General features: G+C 35.8%; 1 protein-coding gene across 1 annotated transcript in view; it reads right to left on the reverse strand.

Annotated features, from left to right (window-relative positions):
- The window catches only part of LOC113497944 (proto-oncogene tyrosine-protein kinase ROS), a 36,715-nt gene that overhangs the window by 14,080 nt on the left and 5,137 nt on the right, over nucleotides 1-17,498 (reverse strand). The window contains exons 3-11 of the mRNA XM_026877777.1: nucleotides 2,571-2,630; nucleotides 2,410-2,500; nucleotides 2,106-2,326; nucleotides 1,778-2,026; nucleotides 1,550-1,697; nucleotides 1,255-1,374; nucleotides 847-1,177; nucleotides 520-732; nucleotides 41-442 (exon numbers count right to left, since the gene is read on the reverse strand). Of these exons, the coding sequence (XP_026733578.1) occupies nucleotides 41-442; nucleotides 520-732; nucleotides 847-1,177; nucleotides 1,255-1,374; nucleotides 1,550-1,697; nucleotides 1,778-2,026; nucleotides 2,106-2,326; nucleotides 2,410-2,500; nucleotides 2,571-2,630 (1,835 nt within the window). The remainder of the gene's footprint in view (nucleotides 1-40; nucleotides 443-519; nucleotides 733-846; nucleotides 1,178-1,254; nucleotides 1,375-1,549; nucleotides 1,698-1,777; nucleotides 2,027-2,105; nucleotides 2,327-2,409; nucleotides 2,501-2,570; nucleotides 2,631-17,498) is intronic.

The raw sequence follows: 17,498 nt of genomic DNA on the forward strand, positions 1-17,498 counted from the left end.
TTTTTTACCACATAAATATTCCAAAAGTAAGGTTACTTACATATCAATAACGTCACCAGTACCAACGTGCGTTAGTTGAAGATGGTAAGTCCACTGCTGCCACGCGCCACTTCCCTGATGTCCCAAGAGGTGAGGTGGTGACCATGACACCTTTGCACGATTGATCCCCATAACACTCTGCAGGCCTAAAGGTGGATTCACGGGCACTGGTATTGGCTGACAACTCCGTAAAGCGACCAACACCTGACGCGTTGCAATAGTCTTGGTGTTGTAGGCTAAAGGATATTCGTTGTGGAAGTAGCTGTCGGTCTGTTTGTGGTACTCCTCCGTCAACATTTCTTTGCCATTCGTCCAATAGAAAAGACCGTTTGCGTAAGCTATGGATCGCGTGGATAAAAACATCGGAGTTTGTGTATTCTTACGAAAATCGGCAACTTCTCGTCTGTAATACATTTAAGATACATTGATAACGGTTTAACATAGTAAAAATACAACTTATTGTTAATATTTTGCACTTACCCATCTAGAGACACAGCTAAAACTGTATTCCTTTTAAGATGTGCCACGAGTATTCTAAAATCTGCATGGTCTACAGTAAAAGCTCCTAAATGAGCATCTTTAACTATAATTTCTGGCGGAGCATCGTGACGAACACCGTTCGATATATTTGCTAGATCAAGTCTGTATAGGCCTCCGCCTAGGTCGCCCCCTTGTTGTGCCCAGAACAAATACCTAAAAGATAAATAAATTACCATATTAATACTTGTTAAATAAAATAAATAAATAATAAAAAAATCTTCTAGGATTTTATGTATAAAACTACCACTTCAAAAAAACGTAGCTTACCCGTTATAAGCATCCACCTCAAAATGAATCGGCCGAGAATTAAAGCCCGATAAAGCAACAATTTGATTCTTCCCATCGAAGTCACATCTTATAATTTCCCAATAGGAGGAAAACGTCATGTTTGCCGATCCCTCTTTAGTATAATTAACTTCACCGAGTACATACAAATGTCTGTTCAACCAATCCACTGACAGGTCTTGCGGTTTGTAAGATATGTTTTCGGCCTTCAATATCGGTTCAGATGTACTCTTTTTGGAAAGGGAGCTACGGTATACGTAGCCATTTGATACTGATATGAAAAGAGAATCACTTGAGATATCCAAGCCAACACCTGAAAACAAATTTATAATGATTATGGATATACACTACTCTTAACATGTTTCTAAAAAGTGTAAAAAGGTCCATTACCTGAGATAGAAAGTTCAGTACTATATAACTCCACAGGATCAAATAACAGATCATTAGCGGGAGCAGCTAGAACATTTTGTTCTCCACCTAATATTAAAATGGGCTGCTGACTAGGAACAGCTGAAAAAAGACAAGTACGTTAAATTTCTGAAACACACTGCTTAGTTATGTACAGTCAACAGCAAAAGCAGATGATGAAAATGACAAGAACTCCGTTCATTAGCATTAAATTTCTGATTTTGATCAACTACTTTTGCTGTGAACTGTACTAAATAATTGTGTTACTCAGACTTACAGGTAGGTAAAGGAGGTGTGGATATTCCAACGTATGCTCTTGGTCCTTCCCCAATCGCATTGCGCATGGCTACTGACACGTTATACTCACAAGCCGGCGCCAAGTTTTGGAACATGTAGAAAAAAGTGTTGTTCGATGCCAGCATGTCCTAAACAGTGACCAATTAATTAGAATATTATCTTAACAGAAAAAATATTTTTTTTATTAATCTTCTAGAGTGAAAAGTACCTCAAGCGCATCGTTCGTGTTACGTTGTGTGCTTGTAAGTCGCAGTACGTAAGATATAAGAGGTCCATTAGGAAATGGTCCCGGTTCCCAGGAGATAGCCACTCGGCTTGGATCCGGAGCTGCAGCGCGGAGGGATGATGGTGCTGAACTTGGCTCCCCATCCTCTAATGTCGATATCACGACTGACGGCGCTGAGTACACAGGCTCCCCCGTACCGCCGCGGCCCGATAGGAATATTGCCACTCGAAACTGATAAACAAAAGCTATGCTCAAAAAGCGACACAAAAAAAGGGCAAATAAAACTCGGTAAAAAAGAACGTTCCCATACCCTATATTTAGTGTAAGGCCGTAAACCATCGACGTGAATAATTGACTGGTCCGAATGACTAGTGTTAGAGTAATATTGCCATGTGCCCGGTAATTCTTCGTAACGCCACTGCACCATGTAGCTCAGGTTGCCTAAATTAGGCGCCTCCCATACTAACGACAGTGAGGTAGCGGTCAGGCTATCAGCTACTAAGGCGGGTGCAGTTGGGGTCCCGATCAATACTGTAGAAAAAATAGCTTATCTTGATATGTTTCTAAGAAATTCCTGACAAAAACTCTTGGAAAAACAGGTTATAACAACGTACCCCGTAACTTTTGAAAGTAAGTATTCAAAGCCTCATTGCATCCCATAACACAGTAGAGTTCCCGTGAAAAAACAGTTTCCGATGTAACATTCTGCAAAGAAATTCAACAGTTAGTGGTATCCCATCGTCAATATAATTCACATTTGAAAATGATTACTTACGCAAACGATTTGACATGAATTTTCCAATCCTTCTTGCCATAAGCTACACCCCAGTTTGCACTAAAACAATAAATTAATTATTTGCCATTAACTTTAACACTTGAAGCAATATACCAATGTTACATAAGCAACTAAGCAATGTGGATCAATGGTTATTATTGTTGTTATAATGATCCTACTATTCCAGGCGCTACCACCGCTCTTTAAATTCGGCTGTCGTAACTGTGAAACTAACTGCTGCCTACTACTGGCTTTGAGCAGTTTATAGCTTCGACAAGTAAAACCGCCTTTCTTCAAGATATGGTGGTAGTCTCCCGAGTACTTTTACGTTCATTTATATTATTAAGCTTCCGGTGACTCATATAGAACATTATTTTTCCAGAATCTCATAATTTCCAATACTTATAGCGTGAAACAGGTAAGATAAAGCAGGTAAATGAATCTAACGTAATTATACTTCATAGTAATGCTACCTACGTTAACATGCATTCTTTGTTGATTTTTAATGAGATAAAATAATTAAAATTATTCAAGCATCAACAGGATAATGGAGATAATAACTAAGAGCTTCCTTATTAGGAACATGACTTGTGTTGTCACATATTTAATGGTGCGGGTTTTAATCCAATTAAACTACACTTTAACACATTCTTTGTTTATTTTAAGTTGATATACTTTGAGAATAATTTTGAGGTCAATAATCTGGACGGTATCAGTAATTAGATCGCTGCACTTAACTTCTTTTATTAGTCTGATTCATCTGTTCATTGGTTCACAAAGACCAAATTTTGCGTACGTATATTAACGTTTCACACGTGTTCGTCTCGCTTTAAGCTAAACAGACATGAAATACAGACTCGTTCGAGCATAAACAAAGTTGTTTTTATTACCTGCCTTTTGTTTTGAATTTATAAAATCAAACTTTCTTAAGGAAACTGAAAGTGAAGTGTAGTGTGTGTGACGACCACTAAGGGTCTTGTAACGGACACTTTCGTTCTCACGGATGAGTTAAAATAGGGTTTGTAACGGATTTTTACGCTTCGGTAACGTCCTATACGGAATGGCAAGTGACCGGAAGGCACAGGTGTACCCTCTTCATTATCTCACGTATTATCTTTCTTAAGGGTAGACTGTACGCCCTGTCGGTCAATTGTCAACAGTATTTTGATTGGACATGACAATAAGCGATGGGAAATTTGTCACACCAAAAAACACAAACGTGATGGAACATCATGACACTTCTAATTATGTGTGCGTGTTTTACTTAATAAATGAATTCAATTATCTAATTTATAAACGGGTGCCCTTCAGCGGTCATGATGTTATCAACGAATTATATAATCTATTCGATAGCTAATGATCTACTTAGTTGATAAGTGTATCTTTGTTCAAAATTCGCCGGTTAATTGGGAAGTTCATTTCCGTTGGATATCACAGCAGGTTAAATACATAGCCCCCAACAAAACGATGTGACGCAAACAGAGATTATTTGAGTCATGCCCATTGAGTGTGATGAACAATGCGCGCAATAATTAAACGGATGCACAGGACAGTCTGGCGAGGCGGGGGCGACGCGGCCGGCGATGGTGCGCGATTTGTGGTGTTTGTTTCGGGTGTATAATTGCAGGTCGTGGCCTGCGCACGCGCAACCATTAGACCGATCATACTTAAATAGAGCATTGTTTGATCCGAACACGGTAGATTTACTGTGCGAATCCTATTCAATCTACAGTGTTTTAGTTGAAGCAGAATAGAATCCTGTATTTTTACCCGTTACTTAGCTTCCTATTTATAAGTCTTACCGTCTTACATCATGCATCTCAATCCTGTCAGAGCTCCATCACTTGACGAATAACGTCGTATTGATACGATTTGTTATGGCATTCAGTATAAAGGTAGGATCCCTTGCTAACGCGTCTCTTCCGCCATAGTTGTCACAACACCACGCCCATACGCACCCTCCGTGTCCAATTTATTAATATTTGTGTGACGGATGAACTCGTTTTTGGACATATATTTAATCAGATGCTTGTTGTCAATTTCTATTAAAGTAGCGACAACGTTATTAGGAAGCGGGATGTTCGAGATTTCACAGGCGATAGAGGACAAGTCAATAATTTAGAATAAATAGACATATCCATCAAAAGTTACAGATATTAAAAGCCAATTTATGAAAGTTAATTTTGTGAGAAATTCGTTTTTCCTACTGTAGATCATTCTTAAGTCTAGGTTTCATCCAATTTATTTCGCATGTAGTTTACTCGCACGTTTACTCAGTCAACCAAGGACGGCTTCTGCAATTAGGTACTTTAGTTCATTGTTGCCACAAATCTACTACATAATGGCGCACCACTGATATTGTACCAGAACGAAACAAAATCCAAACTGATGTGCTTCTACTGGTTCAAATAAATGAAGACATAAATTGCGTGCTCACTACACATAATACAAAGTTAAATATAATAAAGTAACTTAGAAAATTAACGACTAATTACCCTATTTCCTGTCTCGTGCCGTTATAATAACAAAACAATAACTACTCCCTTTCGAGTCATTAAAATTGTCGCGTCAGTTCATTGTTGGAGCGATTTCGGAAACGCGCTCGGAAGTCCAATTGGGAGCGCAAGAGCACGCCGGACGCAGGGCGCTGTGAAAGCACTTACGGATAATTTACTTGTTAATTGCTTCATAGCAAAGTTCTCTAAATCATGTGAGCAGTCTTTGTTAGTGCGAAAAAATTTAATATCGGTGACTTGAATGGACATATTGCTTTGATGGGAAAGGCAACAGCATACCTTCGACAAGAACTGTTATTTACAGTTTACTGTAGATACTTCACTAGTAGCTGCGTTATTTCTAATTAAGTCAAAAATCCAGTCAATATAAATGACCCAAGGTCATAATATAGTTCCAGAAAAATGTACAAATTTTAGTAGAAGATGTAGAGTCAAAATTATATTTTTAAGAAAAGTTAAGTTTTACTATTTCATGTAGGTATAGTATGTTTATGTTTATTGTATAGTTTGTTTTGTAATTGCTCTCATATTAATATTGTTCTATAGCATCGCTTTGGTTTATTTGTGACTGTGAATAAATAAATGTTCTGATATTTCCAAAAAACCGGCCAAGTGCGAGTCGGACTCGCGCACCGAAGGTTCCGTACAAACCGGAAAAAAATAAATATATATTTTGTAATGTAACTAAAAATTTAAGGTTTTCGGAATTTTTCCTTTATGTGTGCTATAAAACGTTGCTTCATGCCAAATTTCAAGATTCTAGGTCGACTGGAAGTACCCTTTAGGTTTTGATTCCTTTGCGAGTACTTGTGAGTTTCAAAATATGCAGCTTAAATTGCTGTTTCTTTTGATTGCGTTGACATAGAAGTTTGTTTTTGTTACAGCTTAAAGGTATTATAGACCTGAGTATTTGGTATGAATTTCAATTTAATACCTCTACGCGTTTATGAGGAAATAGGTAGTAAGTTTAAAATTATTAAAAAATATATATTATGTGATGTAATTAAAAATTTATGGTTTTCGTAATTTTTCCTTTATCTATGCTATAAAACGTTGCTTCGTACCAAATTTCAAGATTCTGAGTTCACGGGAAGCACCCTGTAGGTTTTGATTCCCTTGCAAGTGTCGAAAATTTGCGGCATAAACGGTTGTATCTTTTGATTGCGTTGGCTTAGAAGTTTGATTTTTTCACAGCTTCAAGGGACAGTAGACCTGAGTAATTGATATAAATTTCAGCTTTATACCTCCACGCGTTCCCGAGAAAAAGGGTCTTGACAGACGGACGGACGGACGGACGGACAGACGGACGGACGGACAGACGGACAACAAAGTGATCCTATAAGGGTTCCGTTTTTTCCTTTTGAGGTACGGAACCCTAAAAACAAATAAAAACTAGGTTGCAAAGTTAGTTAGAAAGTAGAAAAATAATTGTGTGGTGTTAAATACGAGATATATAAACGAAGCTGCAATAGGTTAAACTATTTGCCACAACAAATATTGCAATTGGTTCGACCTATGACCACATCATTCAGATTGTATTAATTATATCAAACAAAGACAGAAAACGGTTGCACTTTTTATACAAATTAATTGAATGACAAGAAGTTATCTCGTTGACTTGTAAGTAGGCGCCACTGGATACTCGCTTACGTGATTCCGTTTTTCTAATTCCGTACGTTACTAACCTTTGATGAACTTAGATATAGTATTCCGTATTTATTTCACAAATTGTTTATAAGTAACTTGATTAATGTTTTTAGCACGAATAGATCAGCTCACAATAGCATGTGGTATTCTTATCGTTCGGGGAATATTTTCTTAGGTTTGATGGATCTGTTTACCCCTATTTACTGCTCGTTGCGCTTATCACATCGTTATGGTGCTTCATATGCCTAAGGTTACTGACTTTTGTTCTCTCAGAAATTACAAACGTGTAAGAACATTTTCGTAGTAAGTAGATGAACAAAAAAAAAACAATATCTTAAAGAAAATCATAACCATTGCTATGGAAGATATAGTGAGCACAAGGGACAATCAAAACGTGTTACATGAAACACAGTTTCTTGTCCATTTGCGATATAGGGACTGGATATTTGAGAGCAGGTCACGCGCTGGCCCACGCCAACCATTTTATTCTGGCAATTGGATAATACTGGGGCAAATTGGGGCCCACCGGCGTGCTTCCCGCCGCCTCTGCCACGCTAGCCTCGAGAGCTCTCCTCTCAATCTACCGCCCTATTGCTAGCCTTTATCAGTCGAATTTACAACGCCTGGAAACCACCAAAATATACACGGTAGAAATAGATGCGATGTATGATAGATCAGCATTTATTTATGTTACAGGATACTACAATTGCAAAATCTTAGCACTAGGTGCTTTATTGAGTTTTGCTTTTTAGAGAAAGTGTTTTTGGAGAAATATGTTATTAATTCCGATTCATCGATAACGTTCATTTTTGTTCAGTTATCCTTAATGTTGAAAAGTAAACATGACATCATCGTGGTCATGATGGCAATGAGCCGATCTCTATTTGTTTTATTTGAGCATCCAATAAAAGGGCAATAAATCACAACACTTAGCAGAAGCTGAGTGCACTCTAGGTAATTTCACTCGACAGATTGGTATCGTGGAGTGTTGAAGGGGCAGCCGGGGGATAATGGCGCAGAGTGGAGGGGGGAGGATACTTGTTGAATGGGCGCAAGCGCAACTCGCAAGCGGGGAACGGTCCACCTAATGAGGAAATAGGAATTAGCGGGCGACGACGAAGCCGAGTGCAGTTCTTTATCAGAAGCGAGCGTCTCTACATGATTTATAGAATTCATAATACTGTTTAGAATTTGAATACCACAGGTATTTCTTTTTTAGTTTGTTGTCCTTTGCGGATGTGGTTCGATAGGAAGTATTTATTAGAGTTAACCGTTAAATCATAAGTACCTGGTAGATGCAATACCACATCGGCATCCCTTTGATGTTTGAGTATCAGGGTTTCGATTGATGTGTCTTACAACAGGCAATATTTTTGAAAGTTACCATTTAAGGCACAATTCTTTCAAAAGGTATATGGAAACCGACGATTCGAGACTTTTATATAGCGTTTATTATTATTACTCTTGCATAAATAATGTACATGTAATAAGTCTCTACGCATTTGCACAAAAATATTTATTTTTCTTGTGAAACCAGCACATAAGTAACTCGTCTGGATTACTACCCAGAGAGATATTTGTTTGCAAGCTGCGTTTCAGGAATTAAGCCGTCTGGCCGCCAATTAACGCTAGACAAACCACAGAGATTAGCGGTGAGCAGGTTGAATAGCGAAAAGTAACAATTGAATTAGAAGGACCAATTAGTGTAGCTAAAATTAGAACCATTCATGATGACTTAGAAATTGCAAGGACTTTGTTTTACTAATTTTGGAGCATGACGTTTGTAACGTTGGCTGAAAATTTGACGGCGGACTTCAGGTGTCTCTCCTCCACAGCGGCAATAATATGAATAAAAGGCGAAAAGGCTTTTAAAAGCCTTTACAAAATTACCTCCTTTAATTGTACAAAATATAAGGAATTATTCAGATTATTTATTCCATCAGTATGGTTACACACTTTACTGTCTTTTCTTTCGTCGTCGAACTAAGCAAGGATAACCGAAAAGAAACAAACATAATCAGCGTTTATTAGCTAATGGAAGCGCCGACCCGACTTCTTGTTGCACTTATTACAATTACGAATTAATCTCTTAATTGTTACGGACACGATATGAGCCCTTTGTCCGTCTTTAAAATAGTTCTCATGAGAAAGAAGAGATAATAGTCTTTTGATTTATATTTACATTTTTTAAGTAAGTAGCCGTTTTATTCGACAGCCTTTTAAATCGTTTTAGGGGATTGCACACGTGGCTTACTGTTTTTTACCTTAGGCGGTAGGTAAAAAACAGTCATATCAATCAACTTAACTCTTAATATTTTAAATATCTATAGATGACTATTTCCTATTAGATTGACAAAGAGCGTGAGAGTTTACGATTTACTTTCGAATTTAGTAATGCAGCCACTAGTTTTAAATATACATTAAGAATCATAGGGCTGGCGTCTATAACAAAATATTTGTAGCGACTTCATTATCATTAACCACATGACCAAGTTTATTCGAATACCCATAAAATCCCACATTTTCACACAGTTATATTCAAATTATTCAGAATATTCATGAATGCACCTGACGCGGAACGCGGTCACATTTTAATTCCCTGTCCCGCTACCGATTTGATTAAATTAAGTTTTTGGCTATTTGGTAACGTAATTTATTAGAGAGTAAGGCACTTTTTAGAGTTGCTTCGTTTGTTTACACAATGTATTTATTTACTATTGTCACAAATATTGTGGTAGAAATAGCTACCGTCCTTTATACTTACCTTATTTTTAAGTATGTGTATTATTGCTCTTTGTTTGTCATATAAATATATTAATTAATAAATAATATTTTTTATAGATATATGTAGTTAAGGAAGTTTGTTTGGTCTACGTAGTGCGATGTCATTTATTATTATATCCGTCACTAGCTGTTGCCCGCGACTTTGTCTGCGTGATTTTCAAGATGTGAAAAACTATGAAGTTTAATAATAACGATCATCGCAAAAATGTAATGCAATATTGAAAATGAAACACTTTTTTTATATTTTAAGCTTCCTTTTTTATTTCTAAATCATAATGAATCTTGAGCCGCGCAAAAACTATCAAATGTTTGAATCAAACACATTTCATCGTTTACGATACTATCCTGGTGTCAAATATTTCACAGCTGTTTTAATGACTTTTTCTTATTTAATCCCAAAAAGAGGGATTTATAACTTTGACATATCTGCCTGCCTGTCTGTCTGTCTGTGGCATCATAGCTTCTGAACGAATTGAACTATTTTAATTTAAACGTCAATTATGTGCGAGTGTTCGTTTAGACATGTTTGACAAATCGAGCCGTTTAAAAATGGGGGAGGGGGGGGGGGTGCAAGTACGAAAAAATAACAGAAGGTATAACTCAGTCTGAGTACTTCTGCTAAAAATGTTTTACTTTCGAAATTTTCCATTTACTAATTGGGTGGGTTATGATTTTCGAGCACGTTTGTTCTTGGGCCGGCCTACACCTGAAATTGCTAGACGGTTATGAGGTATCATAAAATTATTATTGTACTGTAACCAAAGAGGTAAACCAGAACCATATTACTGAGGCCCCAGTGTCCGTTTGTCTGTCTGTCACCTGGCTGTTTCTCAGGAACAGTGATGGCCAGACAGTTTTTATTTTCACACACGATGTTTTCTAACGATATAAAGAAGATGTCAAATTATTTTTGTGGACGGAGCTGATGAAGTGAGAGTCGGGCTCGGTAACTGAAGATTTTACATAGTGTCATAAGATATAAGATTTTGCAAAATTGCACCCAGATAAACGGTTTCCTGAAACACGTTATGTTTGATTGTCCTCTTAATATTAAAACTGATCTTCCTCTCAAACATTTGGAATATTTCCAAAATAAAAAAAGTTGGTAAACGTGTTATCTTGCCCCCCTGGTATTTTGATCATGATTTACCTTTAAATAGCTGATAAATAAATAGCATGATAATAAAAAAAATATCAGAGACCCCTTTTTTAAAAATTGATAATGACAAAAATCTGAAGTATAGGATATGTGTAATTTGTGATGTTACGACAAAGCAAAATATGAACATAAAAGTGACTTCATGTGCATGAGTTCTATTTACTGTACCAATTTACAAAGAAAAATTAGGTATTTTATTCGTTAACATACCTGACGATCATTGAAGTAAAATACCTACCGTCATCCCTACTGCATAAATGGAACTTAAATAAAGACTACATGAGGTTGGTTATGAGGTTACGCTGTCGATACGGACAGCCAAAATGAATTTTCCAGACATTGTATGACGGATGTAAGTGCTGATAGCTACACGCTATTATTAGCCTTATTGGGGAAATTTCCAAAAATATGTTCCGAATCCACGTCGGCTTAGGGATCTCAGATACAGTCTCGTTCCTTTCCCTGTTTTTACCAGGCTACGAAAGAAGAAAATTTAAAATAAGAAAATATTATAAATTGTTACAGGGATTTTTGGAAGGACCACGTGTGCGGTCTCTATAATGGTGAATGTGGCCCGATCAAATCGTTAAAATATTGAAAAATCCCAGGTATCAGTAGACATTATTCTAGCAATAGATACATAATGTCTATTCATTGATAGCTTTGGTCTTATAGATCTCTCACATTGCATACCTATTATGCAGTTTTTATGCAAGTTTTCTGGGTTATTTTATCCGAAATACTTTTGGCCTATGTAATGTTGCAAATTTAAGAAAAAAACAAAGCTATTTGTTACAGATGAACCAAGGTAATAATTAACTGTGTCGTTCAGTAATTTTTTGTTATGCATAATTATAGATGAGATCAATGTGAACTACTTGCAACTTTGGGTTGAGTGTCACTACGAATGTTTTGATCTTGAAGTAGCATCGCCAACATTACCGAGCTAAAAACATAGGTAATTTACTCCTATCGTAAATAAATACAAAATCATATTAATTTGAACTTGAGCAATTTTTGTACATCAATAAAAATAAAAAGAATTTAAGTTCCTTTCTTTCAAGAATGTACTGATTACGGTAACAATTGCATAAAAAAACATATTAGTTTATGTTTCTTTTATTTTACGTGTGAAATAGTCGCGGTAGGCCTATATCAGACTTGAAAGAGAATAAAATGACTAATTTTGTGAAAATGATTTATTTTCGGAAAATCCTATTATTGCTCTGCCAAAAGTCTTAAGATAAATAGCGTGTTTTTTTTTGTAAATTGATGACCGTGCTGCCTACTACTCAATGGGGTGAAAATACACCTCATAATTGTATTACACGATGTTACGGGTGACTCCAAAAATTTAAAACTTTACTGCTCATGCCCCCTGCATAGTAGCGTTATGGTTTTTGTATATTTGTTGTATCATGTGTACGATAAGGTTCATGCATAATTTGAACGAAATATATTCAGTAGTTTATAAGATAAATTGATATTTGTTTATAGATATAAAAGGCTCCTGCTCACCCCCTGTAACTAAAAGCGGGATAATAAGTAAAAAGTATGTTGACCGGACCTCTTGTTGATATTCTCTGAAAATTTGAATCAAATCTATCCAGTACTTTCCGAGATCTTTCCGGACATACATACAGACAAACAGACAAACAGACAAACAGACAAACAGACAAAAATTCTAAAAATCATATTTTCGGCATCGGAATCGTTCGTAGACCACCCGGCAATTATTCTTTTTAAAAAATATTCAATGTACAGTTTTCACTTTTCTACAATTTTATTATATGTATAGATAGCTGTTGCCCGCGACTTTGTCTGCGTGATTTTCAAGATGTGAAAAACTATGAAGTTTAATAATAACGATCATCGCAAAAATGTAATGCAATATTGAAAATGAAACACTTTTTTTATATTTTAAGCTTCCTTTTTTATTTCTAAATCATAATGAATCTTGAGCCGCGCAAAAACTATCAAATGTTTGAATCAAACACATTTCATCGTTTACGATACTATCCTGGTGTCAAATATTTCACAGCTGTTTTAATGACTTTTTCTTATTTAATCCCAAAAAGAGGGATTTATAACTTTGACATATCTGCCTGCCTGTCTGTCTGTCTGTGGCATCATAGCTTCTGAACGAATTGAACTATTTTAATTTAAACGTCAATTATGTGCGAGTGTTCGTTTAGACATGTTTGACAAATCGAGCCGTTTAAAAATGGGGGAGGGGGGGGGTGCAAGTACGAAAAAATAACAGAAGGTATAACTCAGTCTGAGTACTTCTGCTAAAAATGTTTTACTTTCGAAATTTTCCATTTACTAATTGGGTGGGTTATGATTTTCGAGCACGTTTGTTCTTGGGCCGGCCTACACCTGAAATTGCTAGACGGTTATGAGGTATCATAAAATTATTATTGTACTGTAACCAAAGAGGTAAACCAGAACCATATTACTGAGGCCCCAGTGTCCGTTTGTCTGTCTGTCACCTGGCTGTTTCTCAGGAACAGTGATGGCCAGACAGTTTTTATTTTCACACACGATGTTTTCTAACGATATAAAGAAGATGTCAAATTATTTTTGTGGACGGAGCTGATGAAGTGAGAGTCGGGCTCGGTAACTGTAGATTTTACATAGTGTCATAAGATATAAGATTTTGCAAAATTGCACCCAGATAAACGGTTTCCTGAAACACGTTATGTTTGATTGTCCTCTTAATATTAAAACTGATCTTCCTCTCAAACATTTGGAATATTTCCAAAATAAAAAAGTTGGTAAACGTGTTATCTTGCCCCCCTGGTATTTTGATCATGATTTACCTTTAAATAGCTGATAAATAAATAGCATGATAATAAAAAAAATATCAGAGACCCCTTTTTTAAAAATTGATAATGACAAAAATCTGAAGTATAGGATATGTGTAATTTGTGATGTTACGACAAAGCAAAATATGAACATAAAAGTGACTTCATGTGCATGAGTTCTATTTACTGTACCAATTTACAAAGAAAAATTAGGTATTTTATTCGTTAACATACCTGACGATCATTGAAGTAAAATACCTACCGTCATCCCTACTGCATAAATGGAACTTAAATAAAGACTACATGAGGTTGGTTATGAGGTTACGCTGTCGATACGGACAGCCAAAATGAATTTTCCAGACATTGTATGACGGATGTAAGTGCTGATAGCTACACGCTATTATTAGCCTTATTGGGGAAATTTCCAAAAATATGTTCCGAATCCACGTCGGCTTAGGGATCTCAGATACAGTCTCGTTCCTTTCCCTGTTTTTACCAGGCTACGAAAGAAGAAAATTTAAAATAAGAAAATATTATAAATTGTTACAGGGATTTTTGGAAGGACCACGTGTGCGGTCTCTATAATGGTGAATGTGGCCCGATCAAATCGTTAAAATATTGAAAAATCCCAGGTATCAGTAGACATTATTCTAGCAATAGATACATAATGTCTATTCATTGATAGCTTTGGTCTTATAGATCTCTCACATTGCATACCTATTATGCAGTTTTTATGCAAGTTTTCTGGGTTATTTTATCCGAAATACTTTTGGCCTATGTAATGTTGCAAATTTAAGAAAAAAACAAAGCTATTTGTTACAGATGAACCAAGGTAATAATTAACTGTGTCGTTCAGTAATTTTTTGTTATGCATAATTATAGATGAGATCAATGTGAACTACTTGCAACTTTGGGTTGAGTGTCACTACGAATGTTTTGATCTTGAAGTAGCATCGCCAACATTACCGAGCTAAAAACATAGGTAATTTACTCCTATCGTAAATAAATACAAAATCATATTAATTTGAACTTGAGCAATTTTTGTACATCAATAAAAATAAAAAGAATTTAAGTTCCTTTCTTTCAAGAATGTACTGATTACGGTAACAATTGCATAAAAAAACATATTAGTTTATGTTTCTTTTATTTTACGTGTGAAATAGTCGCGGTAGGCCTATATCAGACTTGAAAGAGAATAAAATGACTAATTTTGTGAAAATGATTTATTTTCGGAAAATCCTATTATTGCTCTGCCAAAAGTCTTAAGATAAATAGCGTGTTTTTTTTTGTAAATTGATGACCGTGCTGCCTACTACTCAATGGGGTGAAAATACACCTCATAATTGTATTACACGATGTTACGGGTGACTCCAAAAATTTAAAACTTTACTGCTCATGCCCCCTGCATAGTAGCGTTATGGTTTTTGTATATTTGTTGTATCATGTGTACGATAAGGTTCATGCATAATTTGAACGAAATATATTCAGTAGTTTATAAGATAAATTGATATTTGTTTATAGATATAAAAGGCTCCTGCTCACCCCCTGTAACTAAAAGCGGGATAATAAGTAAAAAGTATGTTGACCGGACCTCTTGTTGATATTCTCTGAAAATTTGAATCAAATCTATCCAGTACTTTCCGAGATCTTTCCGGACATACATACAGACAAACAGACAAACAGACAAACAGACAAACAGACAAAAATTCTAAAAATCATATTTTCGGCATCGGAATCGTTCGTAGACCACCCGGCAATTATTCTTTTTAAAAAATATTCAATGTACAGTTTTCACTTTTCTACAATTTTATTATATGTATAGATACTGCATCAGATTTCGTATTAATGGCTTATCATTCAACTGACGTGAGTTGCTAATGTTGCTATTATTACGTCAAAGGAAAAGTAATACGCTACAGACTTACATCGTGTGTCATAGTAATATTTAATTGATAAATATAACATACTTATATACTCTCCCACTCATCAGTTTGTTTCAAGATTAAGCCTTTTTTCTAAGAGGTAAACTCAGCTTCGCCTACCCGATTACATAGATTTTCGTATTTTCATAAATACGCATGAATCTTTTGGAGTTTAAGATCGCGATCTCTCTTCGTGATAGAGGTAGCCAGAGGAATAGTAATTTGCATAACGTTGTATTAATTTCCTCTATTACCTAAGAGAAATAATTTCCTATTATTTTCGATTATGTTTATCTTAATTCATCACACGAGTATGTCTAGTCTAGACTTAGTAATAAAAGAGATAACAATTTAATGCGCTCTTCGAAAAACTAGGAGCCTGAGGGTTGAGACACTGCATAATATATTTCCTTCCCATCAAAAGTATCTTAATATTGCCCACATTAAGATATTTTTGATGATTGCCATAAAAAAATAAAAGGCCTTTCAAATAAAGCTGGGGTTTAAAACGTATCTTCATTGCTGCAACGACAGTCACTATTACTTTGTTCTGTGCCTATTTTGACTTAAACTGAAGAACTATACTAAACTATACTGTACATAAGTGAGATAATAAGAGATTGATTTTTATTCGCCACTCAACTGATAGAGAGAGAAATTCCCGATAATAACACAATTTGACTACATTTATTTTCAGCGATAACATTTTTTTTTCAAAAACCCCTGACAAAAAGCATAAATACCAAAACACAATTCAGTCCAGTTTCACACATAAATTATGAACTAATCGCAGGTACCTTTACATCCGATAGGTGATTGTTCATTTCCGAACGCGACGCAGCGAACCGCACAGGGAGGGGATTGAATTCCCTTACATGGGTTCAATATTGGTCACTTTACGGTACACTTGACTTCTCATATGAATAAATTATAATTTCCCCATTTATTGTTCAGTTATTTTTATAATTATTCCGGTATTGTTTGCAATGTTACCCATTAACACGGGTAAATGCGTTTTTTGGAAAAGGCCCAGGTTGTATGATTTGGGGTCAATGATGCATGGAGAAATTTTGTACTTTAATTGATCGTTAATTCCCAAAAAAAAACCTAGGAAATGAAAATCTTTAGATTCTGAGTTAATAATTTCACATATGTTCCTCATGTTATTTACGTAGTAATGTAGGCATTTGAAGAGACGCATTGAAGGGCATTGGAATATTTATGTAACATGCTGCTAACAGCGTGATGATCAGACCTTGCGCGATAGAGCCTGTACATTGCACTAGCTGAAACGATAAGAAAGGTATGAAACTCTTGGTTTCAACCCGACTTATTATTTTCCTTATATATTTTCGTTTTTTTTTGTAAAAAGGAAGATTTGGTTCGATAAAAACTTCTTTTTTTACAACAAATCTTCTGTTACGAATGTTAAAGAATGGATAAAATTTCTGACAATTTAAAAAGTAAATTGGAGAGCATAAAGCATCAAGCAACATGTCATTTTTCAGAGAGATTACCACGTTCATTGGGCCCGTATTAAAAAGCATGTTCTGTAAAATGATAGAATAAAACGAATGAACTCTAAAATAGATCCGAGGGGAGCAAACAGCCAACTAGAAGCTTCCTTCCTGCGTCCATCCGGCGTCGAGTCTCACGCGACCCTTGTGCAGGCGCAGGTCGCCAGCACCATGGCACTGACCACCTAACTCCATAGCTACTGACATCTACACTCGCAGGATGAACGAACTAACCGCCGAGTTGAACTCTCGGTTATTAAACGATACGAGTACAACAACAGACATAGGTACCTACATGATGCAAAAAGTACTATCGCAAATTTTAGGAAACACTTCAAGAACATTGAAGAGATATTGTAGATGCATCTTGCAGTCGGTCAAAAGCGATTATACCCTAATCACGGTATGAAAAAAAATAGGCACGATTATTGCAATTGTTATCCAAAATTGTATATCGAAATAAATGAAGAATAAAGAGGCTAAACTACATTCCGCTTATAAGACAAAAAAAAAACAATATACTTTCATAGAAAAGCCAGTAAACAAATTGCCTCGCAAGGAAGATGAAATTGTTTG

Source organism: Trichoplusia ni, chromosome 10 (assembly GCF_003590095.1).
Source record: "Trichoplusia ni isolate ovarian cell line Hi5 chromosome 10, tn1, whole genome shotgun sequence".
Classification (NCBI taxonomy): Eukaryota; Metazoa; Arthropoda; class Insecta; order Lepidoptera; family Noctuidae; genus Trichoplusia; species Trichoplusia ni.